The sequence below is a fragment of the Anomaloglossus baeobatrachus genome, chromosome 7 (assembly GCF_048569485.1).
Source record: "Anomaloglossus baeobatrachus isolate aAnoBae1 chromosome 7, aAnoBae1.hap1, whole genome shotgun sequence".
NCBI lineage: Eukaryota > Metazoa > Chordata > Amphibia > Anura > Aromobatidae > Anomaloglossus > Anomaloglossus baeobatrachus.
The window spans coordinates 261098016-261125655 of NC_134359.1; the positions used below are offsets into that span (position 1 = coordinate 261098016).

At 50.6% G+C, this 27640-nt stretch overlaps 1 protein-coding gene across 1 annotated transcript in view; it reads right to left on the reverse strand.

Moving 5' to 3' along the window:
- PDPK1 (3-phosphoinositide dependent protein kinase 1) overlaps window positions 1-27640 on the reverse strand; it is a 104533-nt gene that overhangs the window by 46087 nt on the left and 30806 nt on the right. Inside the window, exons 2-5 of the mRNA XM_075319194.1 lie at window positions 23865-24113; window positions 2572-2614; window positions 1350-1487; window positions 379-523 (exon numbers count right to left, since the gene is read on the reverse strand). Coding sequence (XP_075175309.1) covers window positions 379-523; window positions 1350-1487; window positions 2572-2614; window positions 23865-24113 — 575 coding nt within the window. The remainder of the gene's footprint in view (window positions 1-378; window positions 524-1349; window positions 1488-2571; window positions 2615-23864; window positions 24114-27640) is intronic.

Below are 27640 nucleotides of genomic sequence, written 5' to 3' on the forward strand. Positions count from 1 at the left end.
GGCTTGTCATTGAGCAGATAGCTCAACCTGCGTACGCGCTGACTCCGAGTGCCATTTTTTTGAAGCTCGCACTGTCGACAGTTTCTGGATGTTGCCTACCTCACAGCGGCCGCAGCAAGCATTTAGGACACCCGCCGCACCACCCTGCTCCACCACCGCCCCTGACTCCTGTGACCCCGCTCCACCACCATTGCCATCCCCCTGGTAAGACACCATTGGATTGTAAAACAGACCCCATTGTTTTACCTGTTTTTCTCTCTAAATTTGAGGTGAGTCTTATAAAAAAAATCGAAAAATACAGCATGTTCCTTACCACGGCGAAAAAAATAAAACATTTCTCTAAAACCAAAGAATGTTTTTGCCTGTGTGTGTCCTCACCTGTGAATAATTCCCTTCTCGTGTAGGTATTCTAAGGCGCACACGATCTCTGCGGAGTAAAACCTGGTGCAGGTTTCATCAAATGAGCCAATCTTCCTGATGTACTTCAGTAGTTCGCCGTTTTTGGCATAACTGAGGCCAAAATCTGCAGCCGTTGTTAAGAAATATTGTTAAGAAACCCGGGATTTATGGTCTTCCTGATCCAACACAAAGTCTGAAATAAGGGTTTGGCAGCATTTTCGTTAGTTTTATTAAAAATGAAAGCCCGGAGGAGCATTATTGCGCCAGTGCTGGCGCAGAGGACATTTACATCTCCCCTTTGATTGCTTCATTTATCAAGTGTTAGCCCAAAAGTGTTCACTACAATTCCCAACTATCTTATCCCTTATGGTCACTACATTCACAGGAATTCATAGCGCTTTTTTCTTTTGCACTGTGTCGATGAATACCATGCATGGAACGTGCCACTCTACCCCCGGGTGCACCGGACGCGCCACTCTACCCCCGGGTGCACCGGACGCGCCACTCCACCCCCGGGTGCACCGGACGCGCCACTCCACCCCCGGGTGCACCGGACGCGCCACTCCACCCCCGGGTGCACCGGACGCGCCACTCTACCCCCGGGTGCACCGGACGCGCGTCTAAATGTGCATGGTCACCATTATTCGGGCGGCTGCTCTTCCACTATATCTGGGGCTATGGAATTATTAGTGTTATCATATTGTCCATATTGTATGTCCAGGCTGTATATTGGCTTGCTTTGCAACCATTTTGGGGTAGGTTTACTGATTTATTAATTTTGCGAATGAAGGTTTGAAAACAACTCTGAAAAACTGACCACTTTTCTATTTTGAGGATGCAATCAGTAACTCCAATCCTGAGAGGTTACAGCCGCCAGAACATCCTATGGTGCAAAGGTTGTGACATAAAACTGGCAGATCTCCTCATAGAACATGGTCTTAAAAGGATACATAGTTTTTCGACATCTTGAAATGTGAAGTATAGCTTGACAAAGAACGGGTGATCCAATCGCGACATTACATCTCTTTCCCGTGTCACATATGGTACCTTGTTCTCCTTTACAATGTGACGTTTCTGGAGAATTTTAACTAGAAGGTAAACAAACAACAAAAAATCCCAATAGTATTTTGTTTTTTCTATTTACCATTTTCAGTATATGGTAAAACTGACCTACCAAAGATTTACTTTTTTTTTTTAAAGATTAGGCTGGTGAAAAATAAAATAAATATGATATATATATATATATAAATAATCATATCTTTTTTTCACCACCCTAAATTTAAAAATAAATAAATATATATAAGAGATTAAAATATTTATATAAATAAATATAAAGAGATATATATCTCTTTATATTTATTTATATAAATATTTTAATCTCTTATATATATTTATTTACTTTTAAATTTAGGGTGGTGAAAAAAAAAAAATGATATAGATTATATATATATATATATATATATATATATATATATATATATATATATATATAATTTTTTTTTTTATTTATATATTTATCTAAATAGAGATATATTATATAAATATAATAATTTCTTATATCTGATCTAACACCTGTGGCTGTTAGAGGCTCCCGTCAGCTGATCAGATCAGCCGTCACGTGCAGGGTGAAATGCGGACTCAGTGTGCGGGCCAGCATCAAAGGCAGAGACACAACCTATGATCTACCAGTACGTCATAGCTTGTATAGGGGTTACAGATTGAAACTTGTTCATGGAAGAAAAAAAAAAATAAACCACTACTAATTTACCCTATAAAGGGGGTTTTCTATGTTTCAAGAAACCCCTCTACCTTTTTTTACCTAGCACGGCTCTCCTCCCGATGCCTGTTATTTTCTGCAGCACTGGCATCATGGTGACAGTGTTGGTGCCGAAGACCTCAGTGTCTCTGAGCACATTGCAGTGTCAATTCGGGGGCAGAGAGGCTGATCTCAATGATTGGCTGCTGCGCTGGCGCTCTGATATCATCACTGCAGACAATAACATTCCCCGAGAACAGCGAACACTCCGCGCTGCACCAGGGAACAGAGAGTAATGCACACTTTGTTTAAAAAAAACATAAAAAAAAAACTGCAGCTGGGGGGGGGGTCAGGGGGTTTCCCAAAGTGAAAAACCCCTTTAAACAACTGTAAATTCCCTAAATGTATATACTTACTGGCATACTCTCTTCCTGTTGATATCTCTTTGGCCAAAACAACCTAGAAAATAGTAAAACAAGAGAATTCAGCACATCGAAACATAAAAGAAGGGAATTTTGTTTACTTACCGTAAATTCCTTTTCTTCTAGCTCCAATTGGGAGACCCAGACAATTGGGTGTATAGCTATTGCCTCTGGAGGCCACACAAAGTATTACACTTAAAAGTGTAAGGCCCCTCCCCTTCTGGCTATACACCCCCAGTGGGATCACTGGCTCACCAGTTTTAGTGCCAAAGCAAGAAGGAGGAAAGCCAATAACTGGTTTAAAGACCAATTCAATCCGAGGAAACATCGGAGAACTGAACCATACCACATGAACAACATGTGTACCCGAAAAAACAGAAAAACCCCGAGAAAACAGGGCGGGTGCTGGGTCTCCCAATTGGAGCTAGAAGAAAAGGAATTTACGGTAAGTAAACAAAATTCCCTTCTTCTTTGTCGCTCCATTGGGAGACCCAGACAATTGGGATGTCCAAAAGCAATCCCTGGGTGGGTAAAAGAATACCTCATGATAGGGCCGTCAAACGGCTCTCTCCTACAGGTGGCCAACCGCCGCCTGAATGACTTATCTACCTAGGCTGGCGTCTGCCGAAGCGTAGGTATGCATCTGATAATGCTTGGTAAAAGTAAGTAGACTCGACCAGGTGGGTGCCTGACACACCTGCTGAGCCGTAGCCTGGTGCCGTAATGCCCAGGATGCGCCCACGGCTCTGGTAGAATGGGCCTTCGGCCTTGAGAGAACCAGAAGCCCAGTAGAACTGTAGGTTTCAAGAATTGGTGCCTCGAGCCCCCGAGCAAGGGTGGATCTGGAAGCTTGCGACTGTTTACGCCGACCAGCGACAAGGACAAAGAGTGCATCCGGGTGGCGCAGGAGCGCCATGCGGGAAGTAGAACCTGAGTGCTCTCACCAGAACCAACAGATGCAAATCTTTCTGAAATTGATGGACTGGACGAGGACACAAAGAAGGTGAGGTGATATCCTGATTGATATGAAAATGGGATACCACCTTAGGGAGAAATTCCGGAACCGGACGCAGAACTATCCTGTCCTGGTGAAGGACCAGGAAGGGAGCTTGTATGAGAGCGTTGCTAGCTCGGAAACTCTCCTAAGAGACGAGACCGTTACTAGAAGGCCACTTCCCGTGAAAAACGGGAAGGGAGACATCCTTCAAAGGCTCGAAAGGCGGCATCTGGAGAGCAATTAGAACCTTGTTCAGATCTCAGGGCTCTAACGGCCGCTTGTACGGAGTGCTGAGAAGACAAACTCCCCGTAGGAACGTGCGTACCTGAGGAAGTCGTCGTTTCTGAAAAAATACAGATAGCGCTGAGACTTGTCCCTAAAGGGAACTGAGCGACAACCCATTTTCCTACCTAGATTGCAGGAAGGAAGGAAACATAGACGATGCAACCGGCCAGGGAGAAACACCCTGCGCCGAGCACCGAGATAAGAACATCTTCCACGTCCTGTGGTCAATCTTGGCGGACGTTGGTATGCTAGCCTGTCTCATGGTGGCACCACGTCCTGAGGTAATCCTGACGACACTAGGTTCCAGGACTCAATGCCACACCATCCGGTTGAGGGCCGTAGAATCCAAATGGAAGAATGGCCCTTGAGACAGCCAGTCTGATTGGTCTGGTAGTGCCCCCGGTTAGCCTACCGTGAGGCACCACAAAACCGAGTACCACACATCCTCGGCCAATTTGTAGCGACGAGGATGGTGCGGCCGCAGTCGGTCTTGATCTAGCGCAGTACTCTGGGCAACAATGCCAGAGGTGGCACCTAAGGTAGCTGGAACTGCGACCAATGCTGAACTAAGGCGTTTGCCGCCAGAGCTCGATGATTGTGAAACCGTGCCATGAAGCTGGCACATTGTTGTTGTGCCGTGACGCCATTAGATCGACGTCCGGCCTCTGTCAGCGGCGCCAGATCTCCTGAAACCCGTCCGGGTGAGGAGACCATACTCTTTCGGCCACACCTCAGCGACTTAGGAAGTCAGCTTCCTAGTTTCCACACTTGGGATGAATTGTGGATATGGTGGATGCCGTGTCTTCCACCCACATCAGAACCTGCCGGACTTCCTGGAAGGCTTGCCGGTTGCGCGTTCTTCCTTGGTGGTTGATGTATGCCACCGCTGTGGAGCTGTCCGACTGAAGTCGGATATGCTTGCTTTTCAGCCGCTGTTGGAAGGATTGTAGGGCAAGATACACTGCTCTGTGTTCAAGAACATTGATCTGAAGAGTGGACTCTTGCTGAGTCCACGTACCCTGAGCGCTGTAGTGGAGAAAAACTGCTCCCCACCCTGATAGACTCGCGTCTGTCGTAACTATCGCCCAGGACGGGGATAGGAAGGACCTTCTTTTTGACCAAGAGGTGAGAAGAAGCCACCACCGTAGAGATTCCTTGGCCGCCTGAGAAGAACGACGACTCTGTTGAGGGACGTCGACTCCTCGTCCCATTGGCGGAGAATGTCCCATTGTAGTGGACGCAGTAAAACTGCGCGAAAGGAACTGCCTCCATTGCTACCATCTTACGTAGGAAGTGCATGAGGCGTGTCAATGTGTGCGACTGGTTCTTAAAGAAGAGCGGCAGCTTCACTATCGCTGAGAGAGTAAGAAACTCTATGCCTAGATATGTTATCGATAGGGTCGGGGTCGGATCTGACTTTAAAAAGTTGATGATCCACCCAAAACTCTAGAGAGTCCCCAGCGCAACGTTCGGGCAGTGTTGGCATGTTTCCTAAGAGAGTGCCTTGACAAGTAGATCGTCTAAATACGGGACCACAGAGTGACCCTGAGAGTGCAGGACTGTGACTACTGCTGCCCTGACCTTGGCGAAGACCAGTTGGACTGTCGCTAGCCGGAAGGTAGAGCTACGAACAGAGGGTGTTCGTCTCCTATAACGAAGCGTAGAAACGCTAGTGCTCTGGATCAATCGGCACGTGTGGATAAGCATCCTTGATGCCTAATGATGCTAGGAAATATCCTTGGGACCTTGAGGCGATGACATGGCGGAGGGATTCCATCCGGAACCGCCTGGTGTCCACGAGCTTGCTGAGCATTTTTAGATCCAGAACGGGACGGAACGGCCCGTTGTTATAGGTACCGCAAAGAATTTGGGGTAAAAACCGTGACCTTGTTCCTGAAGAGGAACGGGGGTCATCACTCTTTCTGCCTATAGAGTGCACCCTGTTTGCAGAAGAGCAGCGGCCCGGCCGGGAGGTGGAGAAATTCTGAAGAATCGAGTTGGAGGACGAGAAGTGAGCTCTATCCTGTACCCGTGAGACAGAATGTCTCACACTCAATGGTCATTGACCTATGGCAGCTAAATATCGCCAAGGCGGGAGAGCCTGCTACGGACCGAGGCCGCAAGTCATGAGGAAGCCGCCTTGGAAGCGGGTTTTCCGACTGTCGCTTTTTTGGGCGAGACTGAGCCCGCTAAGAATCTTAGCTCCTCTGATCCTTTTGAGTCCACCTTGGACGAGGAAAAATGGGACCTGCCCGAGCCTCGAAAAGGCCGAAAACCCCGACTGCCTCTTGCTCTGTTGGGGTTTGTTGTGTCCGGGCTGAGGAAAGGATGAATCCTTACCCCTGGACTGTTTGATGGTTACATCCAACGCTCACCAAACAGTCGGTCAGCAGAAAAAGGCAACTGGTTAGGCAACCTTTTTTGGAAGCAGAATCTGCCTTCCATTCACTTAACGAGCAGACCAGGCTCTGCTTAAAAACACGGAGTAGCGGAGGCTACCGCCGCACGGTTCGCAGAGTCTAGGACAACCTGAATCGCGTAAGAAACAAATGCAGACATTTGAGAGGTTAAGGATGCCACCTGCGGCACAGATGTACGTGTAACCGTGTCAATCTGTGTAAGACAAGCTGAAATAGCTTGGAGTGCCCCAAGGGAGAGAATGCCGGAGCCAACGGTGCGCCGACAGCCTCATAGATGGCTTTCGACCAGAGATCCATCTGTCTGTCAGTGGCATCTTTGAGTTTGCAGTTCCATCTCCCACTGCAACTAAGGATCTAGCTACGAGCCTGGAGATTGGAGGATGCCGCTCGGGACATTAATCAATGATTCAACAGTGCCCATCTTGTGAGAGACATGTCCGGACTGCTAGGCTTCTAGTATCATAGCCATAGTCTCAGGAAAACTGTCAGTAAATACTGCAGACACCGTCCTCATCCCCTGGCCATTAGTGCATACAATGGGGGTCTATGTACCTGCCGGCCGTATAGCCGTACATGCTGTACCAGCTGTATAGAAAAACATGTGGTTCTGCACCTTTGTTTTACACAGAGAATATGCTGATAACTCCTCCGCATAATCCAGGAGGGTATATACAACGTGCGACCAAACAGTGCAATGTATATAGTACAAGCATATCTATAAGTGCACGTCTGCACTAGTGGGGTTAGCACCACAGGTGCTGCTTAACGCCTGTTACAGCGATTGTGTGACTATCAGAATGCCAGGGTCTTCCACACTTGTCTCTGTATCGTACAGAAACTGACACTAATGGCTGCCGGTGTCCTTGTAGAGAAGGAAGCCGTGGGCGTGCCTGAGAAAGTGCGGGAATTGCACACAGTGAGAGGGGTGGAGTATGCAAAACATACTCCAGCTCTCAGCTCTGCTCTTGCAGCGTCACGCCCCTACCCTGACTGTCAGGGCTGTGGGCGGTAACGAAGGGAGACTAGGCCCAGAAGCCGGGGACTCGAGTTAACAGCGCGGCCGCCGTAAAAGCGCGGGCCGCGCTGAAGTCCCCGGCGCACCACAAGTGCCAGCCGCGCCGCAGTCCCAGCGGCCGGCGCGACCGCCCTAGAAGTGGCCAGCGTCCCGCCCCTCTCCTGACTGGCAGGTCTGGGGGCGGGAACGAACTAAAGCAGGCCGCAAAAGCCGGGGACTCGAGTTATCAGCGCGGCCGCCGTAAAAGCGCGGGCCGCGCTGAAGTCCCCGGCGCACTACAAGTGCCAGCCGCGCCGCTGTTCCAGCGGCCGGCGCGCCCTAGTCCTAGACGTGGGCAGCGTCCCGCCCCTCTCCTGACTGGCAGGTCTGGGGGCGGGAACGAACGGAAGCAGGCCGCAAAAGCCGGGGACTGTAGTTATCAGCGCGGCCGCCGTAAAAGCGCAGGCCGCGCTGAAGTCCCCGGCGCACTACAAGTGCCAGCCGTGCCGCAGTCCCAGCGGCCGGCGCGGCCGAGTCCCATAAGTGTGCCTGCTTCAGCTAAGCTGAATGAGGCTATGGCACAGGCGCCGCAGCGCTGATGTCCCCCGGCGCACTACAACACCCAGCATGCTGCGGTGTGAGCGCCAAATGCACGGGGACACAGAGTACCTTGAGGAAGCAGGGCCATGTCCCTGATGTACTCCGCTCCATCCAGCATCTTCTCCAGGGGCTGTAGATGGAGCACGGTCTCAGTGCCTGGAGACCGGTAAATCCCACTTCACCCAGAGCCCTGTAAAAAGGGATGGGGAAGGAATCAGCATGTGGGCTCCTGCCGCCGTACCCGCAATGGGTACCTCAACCTTACAAACACCTCCGACATACAGTGGGGTGAGAAGGGAGCATGCTGGGGACACTATATGTGTCCTCTTTTCTTCCATCCGACATAGTCAGCAGCTGCTGCTGACTAAAAAGTGGAGCTATGCGTGGATGTGTTGCCTCCTTCGCACAAAGCACAAAACTGGTGAGCCAGTGATCCCACTGGGGGTGTATAGCCAGAAGGGGAGGGGCCTTACACTTTTAAGTGTAATACTTTGTGTGGCCTCCAGAGGCAATAGCTATACACCCAATTGTCTGGGTCTCCCAATGGAGCGACAAAGAAAGAGAATTTTGTTTACTTACCGTAAATTCTTTTTCTTATAGTTCCGTATTGGGAGACCCAGACCATGGGTGTTTAGCTTCTGCCTCCGGAGGACACACAAAGTACTACACTCAAAAGTGTAGCTCCTCCCTCTGAGCTTATACACCCCCTGGAGAACCAGATCTAGCCAGTTTAGTGTAAAAGCTGAAGGAGAATAGCCACCCACAAGTAAAAACAGAGCAAGAACCGGAACAACCGGAGACTCTGTCCACGACAACAGCCGGTGATAACACGTGGGACAAGAAATTGCCAACAGGCAACAGGGAGGGTGCTGGGTCTCCCAATACGGAACTATAAGAAAAAGAATTTACGGTAAGTAAACAAAATTCTCTTTTTCTTTATCATTCCTATGGGAGACCCAGGCAATGGGACGTCTCAAAGCAGTCCATGGGTGGGAATAAACAGAAAAACTGAGAAGTAGGTGGAGCCTAACTTCACAAATGGGCGACAGCCGCCTGAAGGATGCGTCTGCCCAAGCTCGCATCTGCCGAAGCATGAGCATGCACTTGGTAGTGCTTTGAAAAGGTATGCAGGCTAGTCCAAGTGGCAGCCTGACAGACTTGCTGAGCCGTAGCCTGGTGCCTGAAAGCCCAAGAGGCACCGACAGCTCTGGTCGAGTGTGCCTTGATCCCCGGCGGGGGAGGCACCTGAGAACACTGGTAGGCATCCGAAATGGTCGACCTAATCCAACGGGCTAAGGTCGGCTTAGAAGCCGAGAGGCCCTTACGCCGACCTGTGGTTAGCACAAAAAGAGAGGTGAACCGCCTAAGAGCAGCGGTGCGAGACACATAGATCCGGAGAGCACGCACTAGATCCAGAGTATGCAACGCTTTTTCAAAGCGATGAACAGGAGCCGGACAAAAGGAAGGTAGGGTAATGTCCTGGTTAAAGTGGAAAGGAGAGACCACCTTAGGAAGAAAGTCCGGAGTCGGACGGAGAACTACCTTGTCTTGATGAAAAACCAAAAAAGGTGACTCCGAAGAGAGCGCAGCCAATTCAGAGACTCTCCTGAGGGAAGTTATGGCCACTAGAAAGAGCACTTTCTGTGAAAGACGAAACAAAGAAACCTCCCTAAGAGGCTCAAAGAGGGTTTCTGCAAAACCGTGAGAACCAAATTGAGGTCCCAGGGATCCAAGGGCCGCCGGTAAGGCGGAATGATGTGAGACGCGCCCTGCAAGAAGGTGCGGACCTGAGCCAGCCGGGCGATACGCCGCTGGAACAGCACTGACAGAGCCGAGACTTGTCCCTTGAGAGAGTTGAGGGACAGTCCCAGCTGCAGACCGGACTGTAGAAAGGACAGAAGCGTCGGCAAGGAAAAAGGCCAAGGAGGATGGCCGGAAGAGCGACACCAGGACAGGAAAATTTTCCAAGTCCTGTGATAGATCTTGGCAGAGGAAGACTTACGGGCCCGAGTCATAGTGGAGATGACTTCAGGAGGGATACCAGAAGCCGTCAAGATCCAGGACTCAAGAGCCACGCCGTCAATCTGAGAGCCGCAGAATTCTGGCGGAAAAACGGACCTTGTGAGAGAAGGTCTGGACGGTCCGGATGATGCCACGGCACCTCTACGGACAGATGGAGCAGGTCTGGGTACCAAGCTCGCCTGGGCCAGTCCGGAGCAATGAGGATGACTCGACGGCCCTCCATTCTGATCTTGCGCAGAACTCTGGGCAAGAGAGCTAGAGGGGGAAACACGTAGGACAGACGAAACTGTGACCAGTCTTGAACCAGAGCGTCCGCGGCGAATGCCTGAGGATCGTGGGAGCGAGCCACGTAAACCGGAACCTTGTTGTTGTGACGGGATGCCATTAGGTCCACGTCCGGAGTGCCCCACTTGCAGCAGGTTGACTGAAACACTGCCGGATGCAGGGACCACTCGCCACTGTCCACGGTTTGACGGCTGAGATAATCTGCCTCCCAGTTTTCCACGCCTGGGATGTGGACTGCGGATATGGTGGACTTGGAGTCCTCCGCCCATTGAAGAATGCGTTGGACCTCCAACATTGCCAGGCGGCTGCGTGTCCCGCCTTGGTGATTGATGTAGGCAACCGCTGTCGCGTTGTCTGACTGGACTCGGATGTGCTTGCCCGCCAATAGGTGGTGAAAAGCTAGGAGAGCCAGAAGCACGGCTCTGGTTTCCAGCACATTGATCGAGAGGGCTGACTCGGACGGAGTCCAAGTGCCCTGCGCTCGGTGGTGGAGACATACCGCTCCCCAGCCGGATAGACTGGCATCCGTGGTGAGGATCACCCAGGACGGGGCCAGGAAGGAGCGCCCCTGAGACAGAGAGAGGGGCCGAAGCCACCACTGAAGAGAGAGTTCCTGGTCTGTGGCGACAGAGCCACTAACCTGTGCAAGGAGGAAGGCCACTTTTCCCAACAGCGGAGAATGTCCAGCTGCAGTGGACGCAGATGGAACTGGGCAAAAGGGAACAGCCTCCATTGACGCCACCATCTGACCCAGCATCTGCATCAGGTGTGCCTGATGGAATAACGGCGGGGCCTCAGCAGAGAGCGCACCGCCAGTTGGAGGGACTGCTGTTTGATTAAGGGCAACTTCACAAGTGCCGGCAGAGTCTCGAACTGCATCCCTAGGTACGTGAGCCTCTGGGTCGGAGTCAGAGTGGATTTGGGCAGATTGACAAGCCACCCGAATTGGGCTAGAGTGGAGAGAGTGAGCGAGACACTCCGCTGACAGTCTGCGCTGGATGAAGCCTTGACTAGAAGGTCGTCCAGGTAAGGAATCACTGCCAACCCCTGGAGGTACAGAACCGCAACCACTGCTGCCATGACCTTGGTGAATACCCGAGGGGCCGTGGCTAACCCGAAGGGGAGAGCCACGAATTGGAAATGTTCCTCTCCGATTGCAAAACGTAGCCAACGCTGGTGTGAAACTGCAATTGGCACATGCAGATAGGCATCTCTGATGTCGATGGATGCCAGGAAATCCCCTTGGGTCATTGAGGCAATGACTGACCGCAGAGACTCCATGCGAAAATGCCGCACCTGAACATGCTTGTTGAGAAGCTTGAGATCCAGGATGGGCCGGAAGGAACCGTCCTTTTTGGGGACTAGGAAGAGATTTGAGTAGAAACCTCTGAACCGTTCCCGGGCGGGAACCGGTACAATTACTCCGTTGGCCTGCAAGGATGCCACGGCCTGAGAGAAGGCGGCGGCCTTGGAGCAGGGGGGAGTTGACAGAAAAAATCTGTTTGGCGGGCTGGAAGAGAATTCTATCCTGTAGCCGTGGGAGATGATATCCCGCACCCACTGATCGGAGACGTGTTGAAACCACGCGTCGCCAAAGTGGGAGAGCCTGCCACGGACTAAGGACGTTGCTGGCGCGGACAGATAGTCAAGAGGAGGCTGCCTTAGTGGCAGCAGCTCCTGCGGTCTTCTGTGGACGCGCTTTTGTGCGCCAGTTGGATTTTTGGTCCTTGGCTGAGTTAGTGGACGAGACCGAGGGCTTAGAGGACGACCAGTTGGAGGAACGAAAGGAACGAAACCTCGACTGATTCCTACCCTGGACAGGTTTCCTGGTTTTGGTTTGTGGCATGGAAGTACTCTTCCCGCCAGTAGCTTCCTTAATAATTTCATCCAGCTGTTCACCGAACAGCCAGGACCCAGCAAAAGGGAGTCCAGCAAGGTACTTCTTTGAAGAAGCATCTGCCTTCCACTCTCGAAGCCACAAGATCCTGCGGATAGCGAGGGAATTAGCCGAAGCCACCGCAGTGCGGTGAGAAGCCTCCAGCATGGCAGACATGGCATAGGATGAAAAAGCTGAAGCTTGGGAAGTTAAGGTAACCATTTCGGGCATAGATTCCCTGGCGAGGGAATGCATCTCCTCTAGAGAAGTAGAGATGGCTTTGAGAGCCCACACTGCTGCAAAAGTCGGGGAGAATGAGGCCCCTGCCGCCTCATATACAGATTTGGCCAGAAGGTCAACCTGGCGGTCAGTGGAATCCTTAAGAGAGGTGCCATCAGCCACTGATACAACGGTCCGGGCTGAGAGTCTAGACACCGGGGGGTCTACCTTTGGTGAATGAGCCCACTCCTTGACCACCTCAGGTGGAAAGGGAAAACGGTCATCAGAACCACGCTTTGGGAAGAGTTTGTCAGGACAGGCCCTGGGCTTGGTCACAGCGGCCTGAAAACTGGAGTGGATAAAGAACACACTCTTTGTCCTCTTAGGCGAGGTAAACTGGTGCTTTTCTGCCAGAGAGGGTTGTTCCTCTGATACTGGCGGATTGAGATCCAGTACAGAATTAATGGACGCAATCAAATGACTAACATTTGAGTCACTTTCGGACAGATCAATGGGGCACATGGAGTTGAAACAGAGCCGCGGGACGAGGAAGGAGAGGGAGCCCTGCGTCTCCTCTTAGAAGGACGGGGTCTGGGACCAGATGATGAATCCTCTGTGAGCTCCGGTCCTGAGAGAGCCCTAGCAGCAGAGGCACCCTGTGAAGGGGGCTGATGCATGTTCAGCAAAGTCCTGGACAGAAGTCCCATGGAGTCGGCAAAAGACTGGGAGATAGACCTAGATAAGGATTCTACCCAAGCCGGGGGTTCAGCCACAGGAGCCGGAGCAGCCGGAGAGACCACTGGGGGGCGATTCCAGGCTGAGGCATCGTCAGGTTAGAGCAGGCATCACAATGTGGATAGGTGCTCGGTTCAGGCAGTAGGAGCTTACATGCAGTGCATACCGAATACAGCTTTGGAGCCTTGCTCCTCGTGTGAGACATGCTGCTGGAGTGGGGGCTCTGCCAGAATGACCCCCAGAGAGTATATACAGAGGTCCACAACCAGAGGTTGTGGCTTACCAGACCGCTGGAGCGGTGTTGTGTGCCCTCCAGATCCCGAAGCCCGGACCCCCAAGCACCTCAGCAGGGATGCTGCAGACCAGTGCTGATCGCAGGGAAAACGCTGAGAAAATGGCCGCCGGAGCGAAGAGAGGGGGCGGGACTTACTCTGGGAGCGGGATCTGGAGGGCCATAGAGACTTACAGGGGAGGAGATATGTACTCAGTGAGGAGTGTCCCTCCCCTGTGCAGAATGGCCGCTGGGCGGAGCCGCGCTGTCCCTCTGCATGAATGACATGCGAGGGCAGTGAAACCGAAACTAGGCCTCCGGCGAAGCCGGGGCCTAAATTTGAGCGGTGCGGCCGGCGCGCAGGCACCATCGGCGCGGTTCTCAGGCGACAGCCAGAGGACCCGCCGGAAATGTCATAAAAACACACTCAGCACACTCTCCCACAACAATAAAGTACAGGGACCCCCAATATATAAACGTCTCAGGTACTTAGCTTGCTGAGACGCAGGGTTCCAAGTCCCTGGGGATGAGTGCTCTGGTCCAGCAGGATCCTGAAGGGCTGCGGATGGAGAACGGTCTCCTGTCAAGCATGGAGAACCGTGCTGGCTCCCACTTCAAGCCAGAGCCCAGGAGGGATGGTGAAGGAGCACGGCATGTAAGGCTCCAGCCTTGGAATCAACCTTAACAGCACCGCCGACACAGTGGGGTGAGAAGGGACATGCCGGGGGTCCAGACTTGGACCCGCTTTTCTTCAAACTCTTTCCAAAAATCAGATGAGAATGTATGTGTGGATGTATGCCTCCTGAACACAAAGCGATAAACTGGCTAGATCTGGTTCTCCAGGGGGTGTATAAGCTCAGAGGGAGGAGCTACACTTTTGAGTGTAGTACTTTGTGTGTCCTCCGGAGGCAGAAGCTATACACCCATTGTCTGGGTCTCCCATAGGAACGATAAAGAAAACATATCTGTTCCGTATATGGTCCGTGTGTCTTCCACTTTTTTGCAGACTGCAAACAAACAAAGGAGGGTAACATACAGTCAAAAGCTAGAAAGATAGAGAGGGGGACAGAGAGGGGGACAGAGAGATGAGAAAGACATATATAAGGTTCCACTCCCCAGCATCATGTAATCTTGCACCCTTTCATGTGGCACTAAAGGGTGTTTAGCCTTGTACTTCGACAATAAATAAAAAAAAAAACCTAAGTGGGGCCCCCTCTCTTTTATGTAGCCAGCTTGGGTAAAGCAGACGGCTGCAGCCTCCAGACCGCAGCTGGCAGCTTCACTTTGGCTGGTAATCCAAGACAGAGGGCACCCCACGCTGTTATTTTAAATTATATAATTTAAAACAAAAAACATAGGGGCACTCCCAAATTAAATCACCAGCCAAGGTAAAGCAGATAGCTGTGGTCTGGTATTCTCAGACTAGGGAGATCCATGGTTATTTGACCCTCCCCAATCTAAAAATAGCAGGCCGCAGCCGCTCCAGCAGTGGCGCATCCATTAGTTGCGCCAATCCTAGCGCTTTGCCCAAGCTCATCCCATTTTCCTTGTGCAGTGGCAAACGGGGTAATATATGGGGTTGATTCCAGCTGTGTAATGTCACCTGGCATCAAGCCCTAGGGTTAGTGATGTCACGGCGTTTATCAGATACCCGACATCACCAACCCAGTCAGTAATAACAAAAAAAAACAAAAAAAAAATAAATAAAAAATAAAATAAAATAAAAAACAAAACACTCCACAACACATTCCCTTTTTCACCAATTTATTGAAGAAGAAAAAACAAATCCGGGTATGGCGTAATCCAATAGGGAGTCCCACAACGATCCATACCATACTCCCTGTCCTAGTCAATGAAGAACAGAAAGTTCCCCACTGACTGGAAGAGCAGTGCAGCGACCTGAGCTAACATCATGAGGTAGTTGCAGGGCTGGCGCAGGAGTGGGGCACAGACGACATGGCCAAATGACGGAAGTCACATGGAAGTGCTTCCGTGTGGCTTCCGGGGATTTTGTGGGCCCACTGACTTGTATTGAGTCACGGTCCGCAATTGCAGAACAGAATGGAACATGTTCCATAATAACGGAACGGACATATGGACTCCGATATGTTTTTTTATAGGAACTGATGGCACACGGAAGAGCTTCAGTGTGCTATCCGATCCTACACAGAAAACTACCCATGTGTGGTCATTTATTAAAAGGCCTTTCCTTTTATAAAAGGGGGTCACAGGTGGTCTTGATGATGGGACCCTAAAGACCACTATAGGCAGAGTGAGAATTTGGAAGCAAATCTTCCATTTCCTTGCAAGCGCCACCACAGGGGAAAATGAAGAATAACAGTTGCTATGTAAATCAACGGGCTTGGTTCTCTAGAATAAGACTTTGCGCCTCTCTGAGCTGCTTATTCTCCAATATGTTTTTTAAAAAGGGGATGCTCACAGATTGGACAACCCTTATTAAAAAAAAAAAAAAAACAAAAAAACAAAAAAAAAGGAAGAGTTCCATTTCTACACTCTGTACGTAGCTGCAATGAGGCTGAGGCATTAATGATTAGTGAGGCCTGTTCGGTGTTTCCTTCTGGCTTCTACAGATCCACAAGAGGATCCCGGCTCATGAATAGTCATGAGACTGATTAATATATCCTGCATGACAAGCGTGTAATGAGGAAACCCTTCCCATACGTCAGAGGCCGATATTTACAGAAAGATGGAGACACCATGTGAGAGTGCAGAACCTCAGCCACCAGCTTGTACTTGTGACCCTTTTATACATATGAAGGCTTTGCTAACCCATCCAAGTTTTAATTCTCAATACAGAAAGGGAAATAAGTTATCAGATATCTCATCTCCCATCAGAACAAAGGAGCGGGGGGGCATGTTAAAATCCAACATGCTCAATCTTTCATTCTATCCCAGTCTCATTCACATTAGATTGGGGTTCCTTACACTTTTTCTACTGCGACCTTACCAGGAGGACTAAGGGAATCCCCAGGCCTCGGACCAAGGGAATCCCCAGGCCTCGGACCAAGGGAATCCCCAGGCCTCGGACCAAGGGAATCCCCAGGCCTCGGACCAAGGGAATCCCCAGGCCTCGGACCAAGGGAATCCCCAGGCCTCGGACCAAGGGAATCCCCAGGCCTCGGACCAAGGGAATCCCCAGGCCTCGGACCAAGGGAATCCCCAGGCCTCGGACCAAGGGAATCCCCAGGCCTCGGACCAAGGGAATCCCCAGGCCTCGGACCAAGGGAATCCCCAGGCCTCGGACCAAGGGAATCCCCAGGCCTCGGACCAAGGGAATCCCCAGGCCTCGGACCAAGGGAATCCCCAGGCCTCGGACCAAGGGAATCCCCAGGCCTCGGACCAAGGGAATCCCCAGGCCTCGGACCAAGGGAATCCCCAGGCCTCGGACCAAGGGAATCCCCAGGCCTCGGACCAAGGGAATCCCCAGGCCTCGGACCAAGGGAATCCCCAGGCCTCGGACCAAGGGAATCCCCAGGCCTCGGACCAAGGGAATCCCCAGGCCTCGGACCAAGGGAATCCCCAGGCCTCGGACCAAGGGAATCCCCAGGCCTCGGACCAAGGGAATCCCCAGGCCTCGGACCAAGGGAATCCCAGATCTCATTAGGGATCAGTGAACTTTTCATGGAAGTTAGTGTCCGAGTTCGGATGCGGAATAAAGTTTGTAAAAGCAGACAGCCCCCAGCTCTCTGCTTACAGTGGCCGATTATCAAGAAAAAGGGGGACCCCACTCCGTTTTTTGTTTGTTTTTTTTAATTAAATTATTGAAGAAAAGAAGGGAATTTTGTTACTTACCGTAAATTCCTTTTCTTCTAGCTCCAATTGGGAGACCCAGACGATTGGTGTATAGCTACTGCCTCCGGAGGCCACACAAAGCATTACACTAAAAAGTGTAAGGCCCCTCCCCTTCTGGCTATACACCCCCCGTGGGATCACGGGCTGCTCAGTTTTAGTGCTAAAGCAAGAAGGAGGAAAGCCAATAACTGGTTTAAACAAATTCAATCCGAAGTAACATCGGAGAACTGAAACCGTTCAACATGAACAACATGTGTACCCGAAAAAAACAAAAATCCCGAAGGAAACAGGGCGGGTGCTGGGTCTCCCAATTGGAGCTAGAAGAAAAGGAATTTACGGTAAGTAACAAAATTCCCTTCTTCTTCGGCGCTCCATTGGGAGACCCAGACGATTGGGACGTCCAAAAGCAGTCCCTGGGTGGGTAAATTAATACCTCAAGTTAGAGCTGCAAAACAGCCCTCCCCTACGAGGAGGCAACCGCCGCCTGCAGGACTCTTCTACCTAGGCTGGCGTCCGCCGAAGCGTAGGTATGCACCTGATAATGTTTGGTGAAAGTGTGCAGACTCGACCAGGTAGCTGCCTGGCACACCTGTTGAGCCGTAGCCTGGTGTCGTAATGCCCAGGACGCACCCACGGCTCTGGTAGAATGGGCCTTCAGCCCTGATGGAACCGGAAGCCCAGCAGAACGGTAGGCTTCAAGAATTGGTTCCTTGATCCATCGAGCCAGGGTGGATTTGGAAGCCTGCGATCCTTTGCGCTTACCAGCGACAAGGACAAAGAGTGCATCCGAGCGGCGCAGGGGCGCCGTGCGGGAAATGTAGATTCTGAGTGCTCTCACGAGATCCAACAAATGCAAATCCTTTTCATACCGATGAACTGGATGAGGACAAAAGGAAGGTAAGGAGATATCCTGATTGAGATGAAAAGAGGATACCACCTTAGGGAGAAACTCCTGAATCGGGCGCAGCACTACCTTGTCCTGGTGAAAAACCAGGAAGGGAGCTTTGGATGACAGCGCTGCCAGCTCGGATACCCTCCGAAGAGACGTGACCGCTACCAGAAAGGCCACTTTCTGTGAGAGTCGAGAAAGTGAAACATCCCTCAGAGGCTCGAAGGGCGGCTTCTGGAGAGCAACTAGTACCCTGTTCAGATCCCATGGATCTAACGGCCGTTTGTACGGAGGGACGATGTGACAAACCCCCTGCAGGAACGTGCGTACCTGAGGAAGACGTGCTAGACGCTTTTGAAAAAATACCGATAGCGCTGAGACTTGCCCTTTAAGGGAGCTGAGCGATAAGCCTTTTTCCAAACCAGATTGCAGGAAGGAAAGAAAAGTAGGCAATGCAAATGGCCAGGGGGACACTCCCTGTGCCGAGCACCAGGATAAGAAAATCTTCCACGTTCTGTGGTAGATCTTAGCAGACGTGGGCTTCCTAGCCTGTCTCATGGTGGCCACGACCCCTTGAGATAATCCTGAAGATGCTAGTATCCAGGACTCAATGGCCACACAGTCAGGTTCAGGGCCGTAGAATTCAGATGGAAAAACGGCCCTTGTGACAGTAAGTCTGGCCGGTCTGGTAGCGCCCACGGTTGGCCGACCGTGAGATGCCACAGATCCGGATACCACGACCTCCTCGGCCAGTCTGGGGCGACGAGCAGGACGCGGCGGCAATCGGACCTGATCTTGCGTAGCACTCTGGGCAAGAGTGCCAGAGGGGGAAACACATAGGGCAGCTGGAACTGCGACCAATCTTGCACTAAGGCGTCTGCCGCCAGAGCTCTTTGATCGCGAGACCGTGCCATGAAAGTTGGGACCTTGTTGTTGTGCCGGGACGCCATTAGGTCGACGTCCGGCCTTCCCCAGCGGCGACAGATTTCCTGAAACACGTCCGGGTGAAGGGACCATTCCCCTGCGTCCATGCCCTGGCGACTGAGGAAGTCCGCTTCCCAGTTTTCTACGCCGGGGATGTGAACTGCGGATATGGTGGAGGCCGTGGCTTCCACCCACATCAGAATCCGCCGGACTTCCTGGAAGGCTTGCCGACTGCGTGTCCCGCCTTGGTGGTTGATGTATGCCACCGCTGTGGAGTTGTCCGACTGAATTCGGATCTGCTTTCCTTCCAGCCACTGCTGGAAGGCCTGTAGGGCAAGATACACTGCCCTGATTTCCAGAACATTGATCTGAAGGGTGGACTCCTGCTGAGTCCACGTACCCTGAGCCCTGTGGTGGAGAAAAACTGCTCCCCACCCTGACAGACTCGCGTCTGTCGTGACCACCGCCCAGGATGGGGGTAGGAAGGACCTTCCTTGTGATAATGAGGTGGGAAGAAGCCACCATTGAAGAGAGTCCTTGGCCGTCTGGGAAAGGGAGACTTTCCTGTCTAAGGACGTCGACTTCCCGTCCCATTGGCGGAGAATGTCCCATTGAAGTGGGCGCAGATGAAACTGCGCAAACGGGACTGCCTCCATTGCTGCCACCATCTTCCCCAGGAAGTGCATGAGGCGTCTTAAGGGGTGCGACTGGCCTTGAAGGAGAGAGTGCACCCCTGTCTGTAGTGAACGCTGCTTGTCCATCGGAAGCTTCACTATCGCTGAGAGAGTATGAAACTCCATGCCAAGATATGTTAGTGATTGGGTCGGTGACAGATTTGACTTTGAAAAGTTGATGATCCACCCGAAAGTCTGGAGAGTCTCCAGCGCAACGTTCAGGCTGTGTTGGCATGCCTCTTGAGAGGGTGCCTTGACAAGTAGATCGTCCAAGTAAGGGATCACCGAGTGTCCCTGAGAGTGCAAGACTGCTACCACTGCTGCCATGACCTTGGTGAAAACCCGTGGGGCTGTCGCCAGACCAAATGGCAGGGCTACGAACTGAAGGTGTTCGTCTCCTATAACGAAGCGTAGAAAACGCTGGTGCTCTGGAGCAATCGGCACGTGGAGATAAGCATCCTTGATGTCTATTGATGCTAGGAAATCTCCTTGAGACATTGAGGCAATGACGGAGCGGAGAGATTCCATCCGGAACCGCTTGGTTTTCACGTGCTTGTTGAGCAGTTTTAGGTCCAGAACAGGACGGAAAGAGCCGTCCTTTTTTGGCACCACAAACAGATTGGAGTAAAAACCTTGACCTCGTTCCTGAAGAGGAACAGGGATCACCACTCCTTCTGCCCTTAGAGAGCACACCGCCTGCAGAAGAGCATCGGCTCGGTCGGGATGTGGGGAAGTTCTGAAGAACCGAGGCGGAGGACGAGAACTGAACTCTATCCGGTACCCATGAGACAAAATGTCTGTTACCCACCGGTCCTTGACCTGTGACAGCCAAATGCCGCAAAAGCGGGAGAGCCTGCCACCGACCGAGGATGCGGAGAGAGGAGGCCGAAAGTCATGAGGCAGCCGGCTTGGAAGCGGTTCCTCCGGCTGCTTTCTTTGGGCGTGAGTGAGTCCGCCAGGAATCTGAGCTCCTCTGCTCCTTCTGAGTCCTTTTGGACGAGGAGAATTGGGCCCTGCCCGAACCTCGAAAGGACCGAAACCTCGACTGTCCCCTCCACTGTTGAGGTTTGCTTGATCTGGGCTGGGGTAAGGAAGAGTCCTTACCCTTGGACTGTTTAATGATTTCAGCCAATTGCTCACCAAACAGTCTGTCTTGAGATAATGGCAAACTGGTTAAGCATTTTTTGGAAGCAGAATCTGCTTTCCATTCCTTTAACCATAAGGCTCTGCGTAAAACCACAGAGTTGGCGGACGCCATTGACGTACGGCTGGTAGAGTCCAAGACCGCACTGATAGCGTAAGTCGCAAACGCAGACATTTGCGAGGTCAAGGACGCCACTTGCGGCACTGATGGACGTATGACAGAGTCCACCTGCGCCAGACCAGCTGAAATAGCTTGGAGTGCCCACACGGCTGCGAATGCTGGAGCAAACGACGCGCCGATAGCTTCATAGACAGATTTCAACCAAAGGTCCATCTGTCTGTCATTGGCATCTTTAAGTGAAGCCCCATCTTCCACTGCAACTATGGATCTAGCCGCAAGCCTGGAGATTGGGGGGTCCACCTTTGGACACTGGGTCCAGCGTTTGACCACGTCAGGGGGAAAGGGATAACGTGTATCCTTAATACGTTTGGAGAAACGCTTATCTGGATAAGCATGGTGTTTCTGGACTGCTTCTCTGAAGTCAGCGTGGTCCAGAAAAGTACTCAATTTACGTTTGGGATACCTGAAATGGAATTTCTCCTGCTGTGCTGCTGCCTCCTCCGCTGGAGGAGAAATATCCAGCAGTCTATTGATGGCCGCTATAAGATCATTCACCATGGCGTCACCATCAGGGGTATCCAGGTTGAGAGCAGTCTCAGGATTTGACTCCTGATCACCTAGCTCTGTCTCATCATACAGAGAATCCTCTCGCTGAGACCCTGACCAGCGTGATGACGCCGAGGGTCTCTCCCAGCGAGCTCGCTTAGGCTGCCTGGGACTGTCGTCCGAGTCAGAGCCTTCAGCCTGTGATGCCTGGGACCCCCTTGGAGCACGGATTAGTTCCAACTGAGGGGGACCGGGGAACATTGAATCAGCAGTGCCCATGGTCTGAGTGACCGGCCTGGACTGCAAAGTTTCTAGAATTTTTGTCATAGTCACAGACATCTTATCAGCAAAAACTGCAAACTCTGTCCCCGTCACCGGGGCAGGTTTCACAGGCGTCTCTGCCTGGGCCACTACTAGCATAGACTCCGGCTGACGAAGTGGCACAGGGACCGAACATTGCACACAATGGGGGTCAGTGGAACCTGCCGGTAGATCAGCCCCACATGCGGTACAGGCAGCATATAAAGCCTGTGCCTTGGCACCCTTGCTTTTTGCGGATGACATGCTGTTGTCTCCTCAGAGCAATATAGGGGTATAAGCCAAGAAGCGACCGTACAGTGCAATATATAGGTACAGACAAAAGTACACAAAAACAACACTGTGGCACTAGTGGGGTCAGCACCTAGGTGCTGCTTACCGCCCGCTTAACAGCGGGTGTGTGGTCGCCAGAATCCCCTGTCTGGGTCTCCCAGGGCTATGTCCGTTCTCCAGCTCAGACTGCGTGCAGGAATGGCTGCCGGCGTCCTGTGAAGAGGGGCGGGCCGTGGGCGTGCTGCAGACAAAGAGCGGGAAACTGGCGTCCCACTGTGCCCAGTGAGAGGGCTGGAGTATGTAAATAAGACTCCAGCCCTCGGCGCTGACTATTGTACAGCGTCTCTCCCCTTCCCTGACTGACAGGGCTGGGGGCGGGAACGAAACGTAACTAGGCCGCAGAAGCCGGGGACTAGATTTATAAGCGCTGCCGTCGTAAAAGCACGGACGGCGCGAAGTCCCCGGCGCACCACAAGTCTCAGCCGCGCCGCAGTCTCCGGGGGCGGCCGGCGCGGTAGTTCCCCACACATAAACTCACTCAGCTAAGCTGCAGTGAGTATAACCCAAGCGCGCAGCGCTACTGTCCCCGGCGCACTAGAACACCCAGCAACGCTGGAGTGTGTCTGTGCCTGTCTGTACGGGGACACAGAGTACCTGAATGTTGCAGGGCCTTGTCCCTGACGGTACCCAGCTCCGTATCCAGCAGGATCTCCGGGTCTGTGGATGGAGCCCGGCCTCAGAGCCTGGAGGCCGGTAAGATCCCACTTCACCAGAGCCCTCAGGGGGATGGGGAAGGAAAACAGCATGTGGGCTCCAGCCTCCGTACCCGCAATGGGTACCTCAACCTTAACAAACACCGCCAACAAGAGTGGGGTGAGAAGGGAGCATGCTGGGGGCCCTTTAGCATGGGCCCTCTTTTCTTCCATCCGATATAGTCAGCAGCTACTGCTGACTAAACAGTGGAGCTATGCGTGGATGTCTGACCTCCTTCGCACAAAGCTTGAAAACTGAGCAGCCCGTGATCCCACGGGGGGTGTATAGCCAGAAGGGGAGGGGCCTTACACTTTTTAGTGTAATGCTTTGTGTGGCCTCCGGAGGCAGTAGCTATACACCAATCGTCTGGGTCTCCCAATGGAGCGCCGAAGAAAATAAAATAAATAATACAATAATAATTATAATAATAATTAAAAAATGGCGTGGGATCCCCTTTATTTTTGATAGTTAGCCAAGGTAAACATGACAGCTGAGGGATGCAGCCCACAGTTGCCTACTTTACCTGCACTGGTTATCACAAATAGGTGGGAACCCACGTCATTTTTCTTTTATTAATTATTATTATTATATTTATTATGATTCTTCCTTATCCATATTTCTTTGCAGGGCAATTGTCCTGCTCTTACCCCCATTTATCAGCGCCGTAGCCCTTACTACAACCATTTTACAGCACCAAAGTTCGGGTCCCCATTGACTTATATGGGGTTTGGGGTCCAAGGTCAAGTTTAGGCCCCGAATCAAACTTAAATAGAGTCCGGCTGGAGCCGAACATCCATGGGGCCGCTCATCTCTACTCTCCATCTGTCGTCAACATCCATATATAAATAAATTTTCACTCAATACGTATGCGACATTGTATACAACAGATATCACATTGACTAATAGTAACTCTGATTGTTTGCATTGAGCATCATCAGCCTAGGTGACAACAGCAAGTGATAGCACAACAATGAAAAATTCACTCATTGGCTGTTTCACATGAAAAATTACACAATCACACAAGTCACGTGTTTAGGTGTCCCAGAGGCCGTGTATCCCATTCTCGAGACGGCCAAACCATACAGCGGGACAATGGTACAATAAGAGAGTCAAAGAAATAAAAACTCACTGTTGAAAAGGATCCTTCTCCGAGGATTTTGCCGAGCCTGAAGTCCTGGGGGCGTTTCTTTCGAGGCTGTTGTGATGCTTGTTGTACTGAATGCGGCTCGGACTCCACTGTGAGGGCCTCGCTGGTGGAGGCCGTGCGGGGGCTGCAGTTTGCCAGGGCGGGCGAAGACCCGGAATCTGAACTGATCACGAGAGAAGGAGATGGGCAGGGGCACATAACCACGTTGGACTGAATAGGCATAGTATCATACTAAAAAGAGATTGGGAGAAAAAAAACAAAAACATGAATATTCAGCAAAGCATTATGGATCAGATAAGGTTACCTTTAAAAAAACAGTTTCCTCTTCTGTCACCCCCCAAACTATTCATATGTACAGATAGCTCTCTCATAGACAAGTCCAGCAATACCCTTACATAACGGGTCCGTTCCTCCGTTACTGAGAAATCAGCGTTTAAATTGATATGCAAATGTGGGGTATTTGTAGATCTGAAGCCTCCGTCACGCCAGCTCTATTCCTCAATAATCGCCGCCTCTTTCTTCCTAACAGCTTCTATGCTGTGTGACTTCATGCAAATGAGCCGTCAGGAAAGCAGGAGGCAGAGGAGGTGCTGGGCGGGGAATAGAGCTAGAGCGACGGGAGGCTTCAGATCTACCATAGCTCTTCAGCCTCATTTGCAAATCAATTCAAACCCTGATTTCTCAGTAAATGGAGGAACGGAGTGGTCATGGAAAGGTATTGCTGGATTTGTCTTTGAAAGACAAGTATAGTTTGGGGTGTGAAACCCTGAATACAAATTCCCTTTAAGCAAACAGAGCAGATCTCAAGAACCGAAGCAGACAATGACCACTGTGTCAGCCCGGCTCTATGCACTTATTCCACAACCGCCTCTAGTGATTGACCCTTCTGGAGGACGGATTGTTAGCACAGCTGCCTTTTAGCTTTGTGATATTTTAATGTAATCCCGATGTTTGTTTTCTACAGAAACTCCAATTTACACTCACATACCAAAACGATAAAGGAAAAAAAAAGGGGCTTAAAACCCTCTCGAAATAAAGGCCAAATGCTAAACAAATTATATATATATATATATATATATATATATATATATATATATATATATATATATATATATATATATATATACACACATATATATAATCTATATCTATATGTTTATTAATACAATGTCCGGCATAGTGTCCGACTCTCTCTACGTCCGACTTTTTCCTGTCTCTCTATCCGTCTCCCCACCGACATCTTATTACCTCACACACAAGCTTCTTATACTAACAGTTTATTTTGTTCCTATAGCAACCACTGACAGTTGCTATTAATAGCCTGTAGCTCCCACCTACATTCAGTTTAATGGAGGCAGGATTTTGGAGAGTAACTGTAAAGCGCAGGGTTACATTTTCCCGTCAAAACATAGTCTATGACATTCCCTGAGTCACATGGGGTGTCTGCGCAAAATTTAATGATTGTAAATGCGACGGTGCAGATTCCTTTAGCGGACATACACTGAGTTTTATATATTAGACCTATCACACACACACACACACACACACACACACACACACACACACACACACACACACACACACACACACGTGTGTGTTCTGCTGTTTTATACAAGTCTGATACACGTAAATAGTGAGCGCCACGGACATACACGGCCACATCTCCATTCACTGCCCACTCAGGTGTGATTGCTACCTCACCGGTATGGGGGTCTGCAGACTGCGGCCTCTCGCTTATCTATGCGGACACGAGTAGCGATTATGGTAAACACCTTTTAAAAAAAATACCTTTACACGTTGCGCATTTTTCTACCATGGATTTGGCTGCGGCGCAGTTTAACATTTCCTCCTTTGAAAACGGGGCTGTGGAGACTGTAAGCCAAACCTCCGACCCCTCAATTTCAATGACACCGACTCATACAGGACTGATGTTTGTGATAAATTTACTGTAGTAAGATGGTGACATCACTACTTGAATCTGTGCTGCACTTCACCTACATGATATATCTCAACTAAAAGCCTAAATTCTTTGATTAGGAATAGAACAGACAGACATTTATAGGTCAATTCATAAGTTTCCCAAATTCTCATGAAAAAATATTCATCACATACTGCACTGGACCGCTGATCCCTATTTATTACATACCGACGAAACCAAACGTTTACCTCGACTCTCTAAACCGACGCATCTGCATTAGAGCTGGGAAGACTCAAAGGAAACCGGGACCGACAGATCCCTGCTAAAATTAAAAAAACAAAACCAGATCCGGTGCGGACTCTGCTACCCATATATGGGAACCAGAATCGGGAGATTAAAATGTTGGTAGAAGGAGATATGGGGGGGGGGGGCAGACGCACGCTCCTATGCAGCTGCACGCTCATGTCTGTAGAGTGTGCGGCTGCCGGGTGATGCGATGAGAGATGTGAGCGCACCGTAAGACCAGAGTCACACTTGCGCGCATCTTGCATTGCATCACCCGGCAAGGCCTGATGCTCTCTAGACAAGAGCGTACAGCTGCATAGAACTACATGCAGCCGAGAGATAGAGAGAAAATATGTTTTAAGGCATTTTTATTACTTTTTTGCAAAATCAAAAGATTCCAAATACTAAGTGCACTATGCCTTTAAACAGTATGGGCCAGCTTATAAGATGTCATGTCTTTGGAAGCTTCTGGTTTATTGGAAACCTGTGAGTTAGAGACACACTTGTGGAAGTATTTTAAAGCACACCGCTGAAACACACTTCTTTGCGTAGCATCATGGGAAAGTCAGAAGAAATCAGCCAAGATCTCAGGAAAATTGTGGACTTTCACAAGACTGGGTCATCCTAGGGTGTAATTTCCAGATACCTGAAGGTGCCTTGTTCATCTGTACAAACAATTATATGCAAGTACAAACAAGATGGGAATGTCCAGCCATCATACCGCTCAGGAAGGAGAAGGGTTCTGTGTACCAGAGAAGAACAGGCTTTGGTCAGACATGTGCATATCAACCCAAGAACAAAAGCAAAAGACCTTGTGAAGATGCTGGCGGAAGCTGGTAAGATTGTCTCATTATACACAGTGAAACGAGTACTGTATAACATGGGCTGAAAGGCCACTCTGCCAGAAAGAAGCCATTACTCCAAAAGACACAAAGCCAGATTAATGTTTGCAAATGCACACAGGAACAAAGACCTCAATTTCTGGACACGTCCTGTGGTGTGACGAAACTAAAATTTAACTGTTTGGCCATAATGACCATCGTTACGTTTGGAGGAAAAAGGGAAAAGCTTTCATGCCTAAGAACACCATTCCAACTGTGAAACACGGGGGTGGCAGCATCATGTTGTGGGGCTGTTTTGCTGCAGGAGGGACTGGTGAACTTCACAAAATAGATGGCATCATGAGGAAAGAAGATTATGTGGCAATACTGAAGCAATATCTCAAGACATCAGCCAGTAGCTTGAGAGAAAATGAGTCTTCTAAATGGACAATGACCTGAAGTATACTGCTAAACTGGTTACAGAGTGGCTTAAGGATAACAAAGTCAATGTTTAGGAGTGGCCATCACAACCCTGATCGCAATCCTACTGAAAATGTATGGGCAAAGCTGAAAAGCCCGATGCGAGCCAAACCTACAAAAATGGCTCAGCTACACCAGTACTGTCAGGAAGAATAGGCCCAAATTCCACCAACTATTGTGAGAAGCTTGTGGAAGGAGATCCAAAACATTTCCCCCAAGTCATACAGTGTAAGGGCAATGCACCAAATACTAAT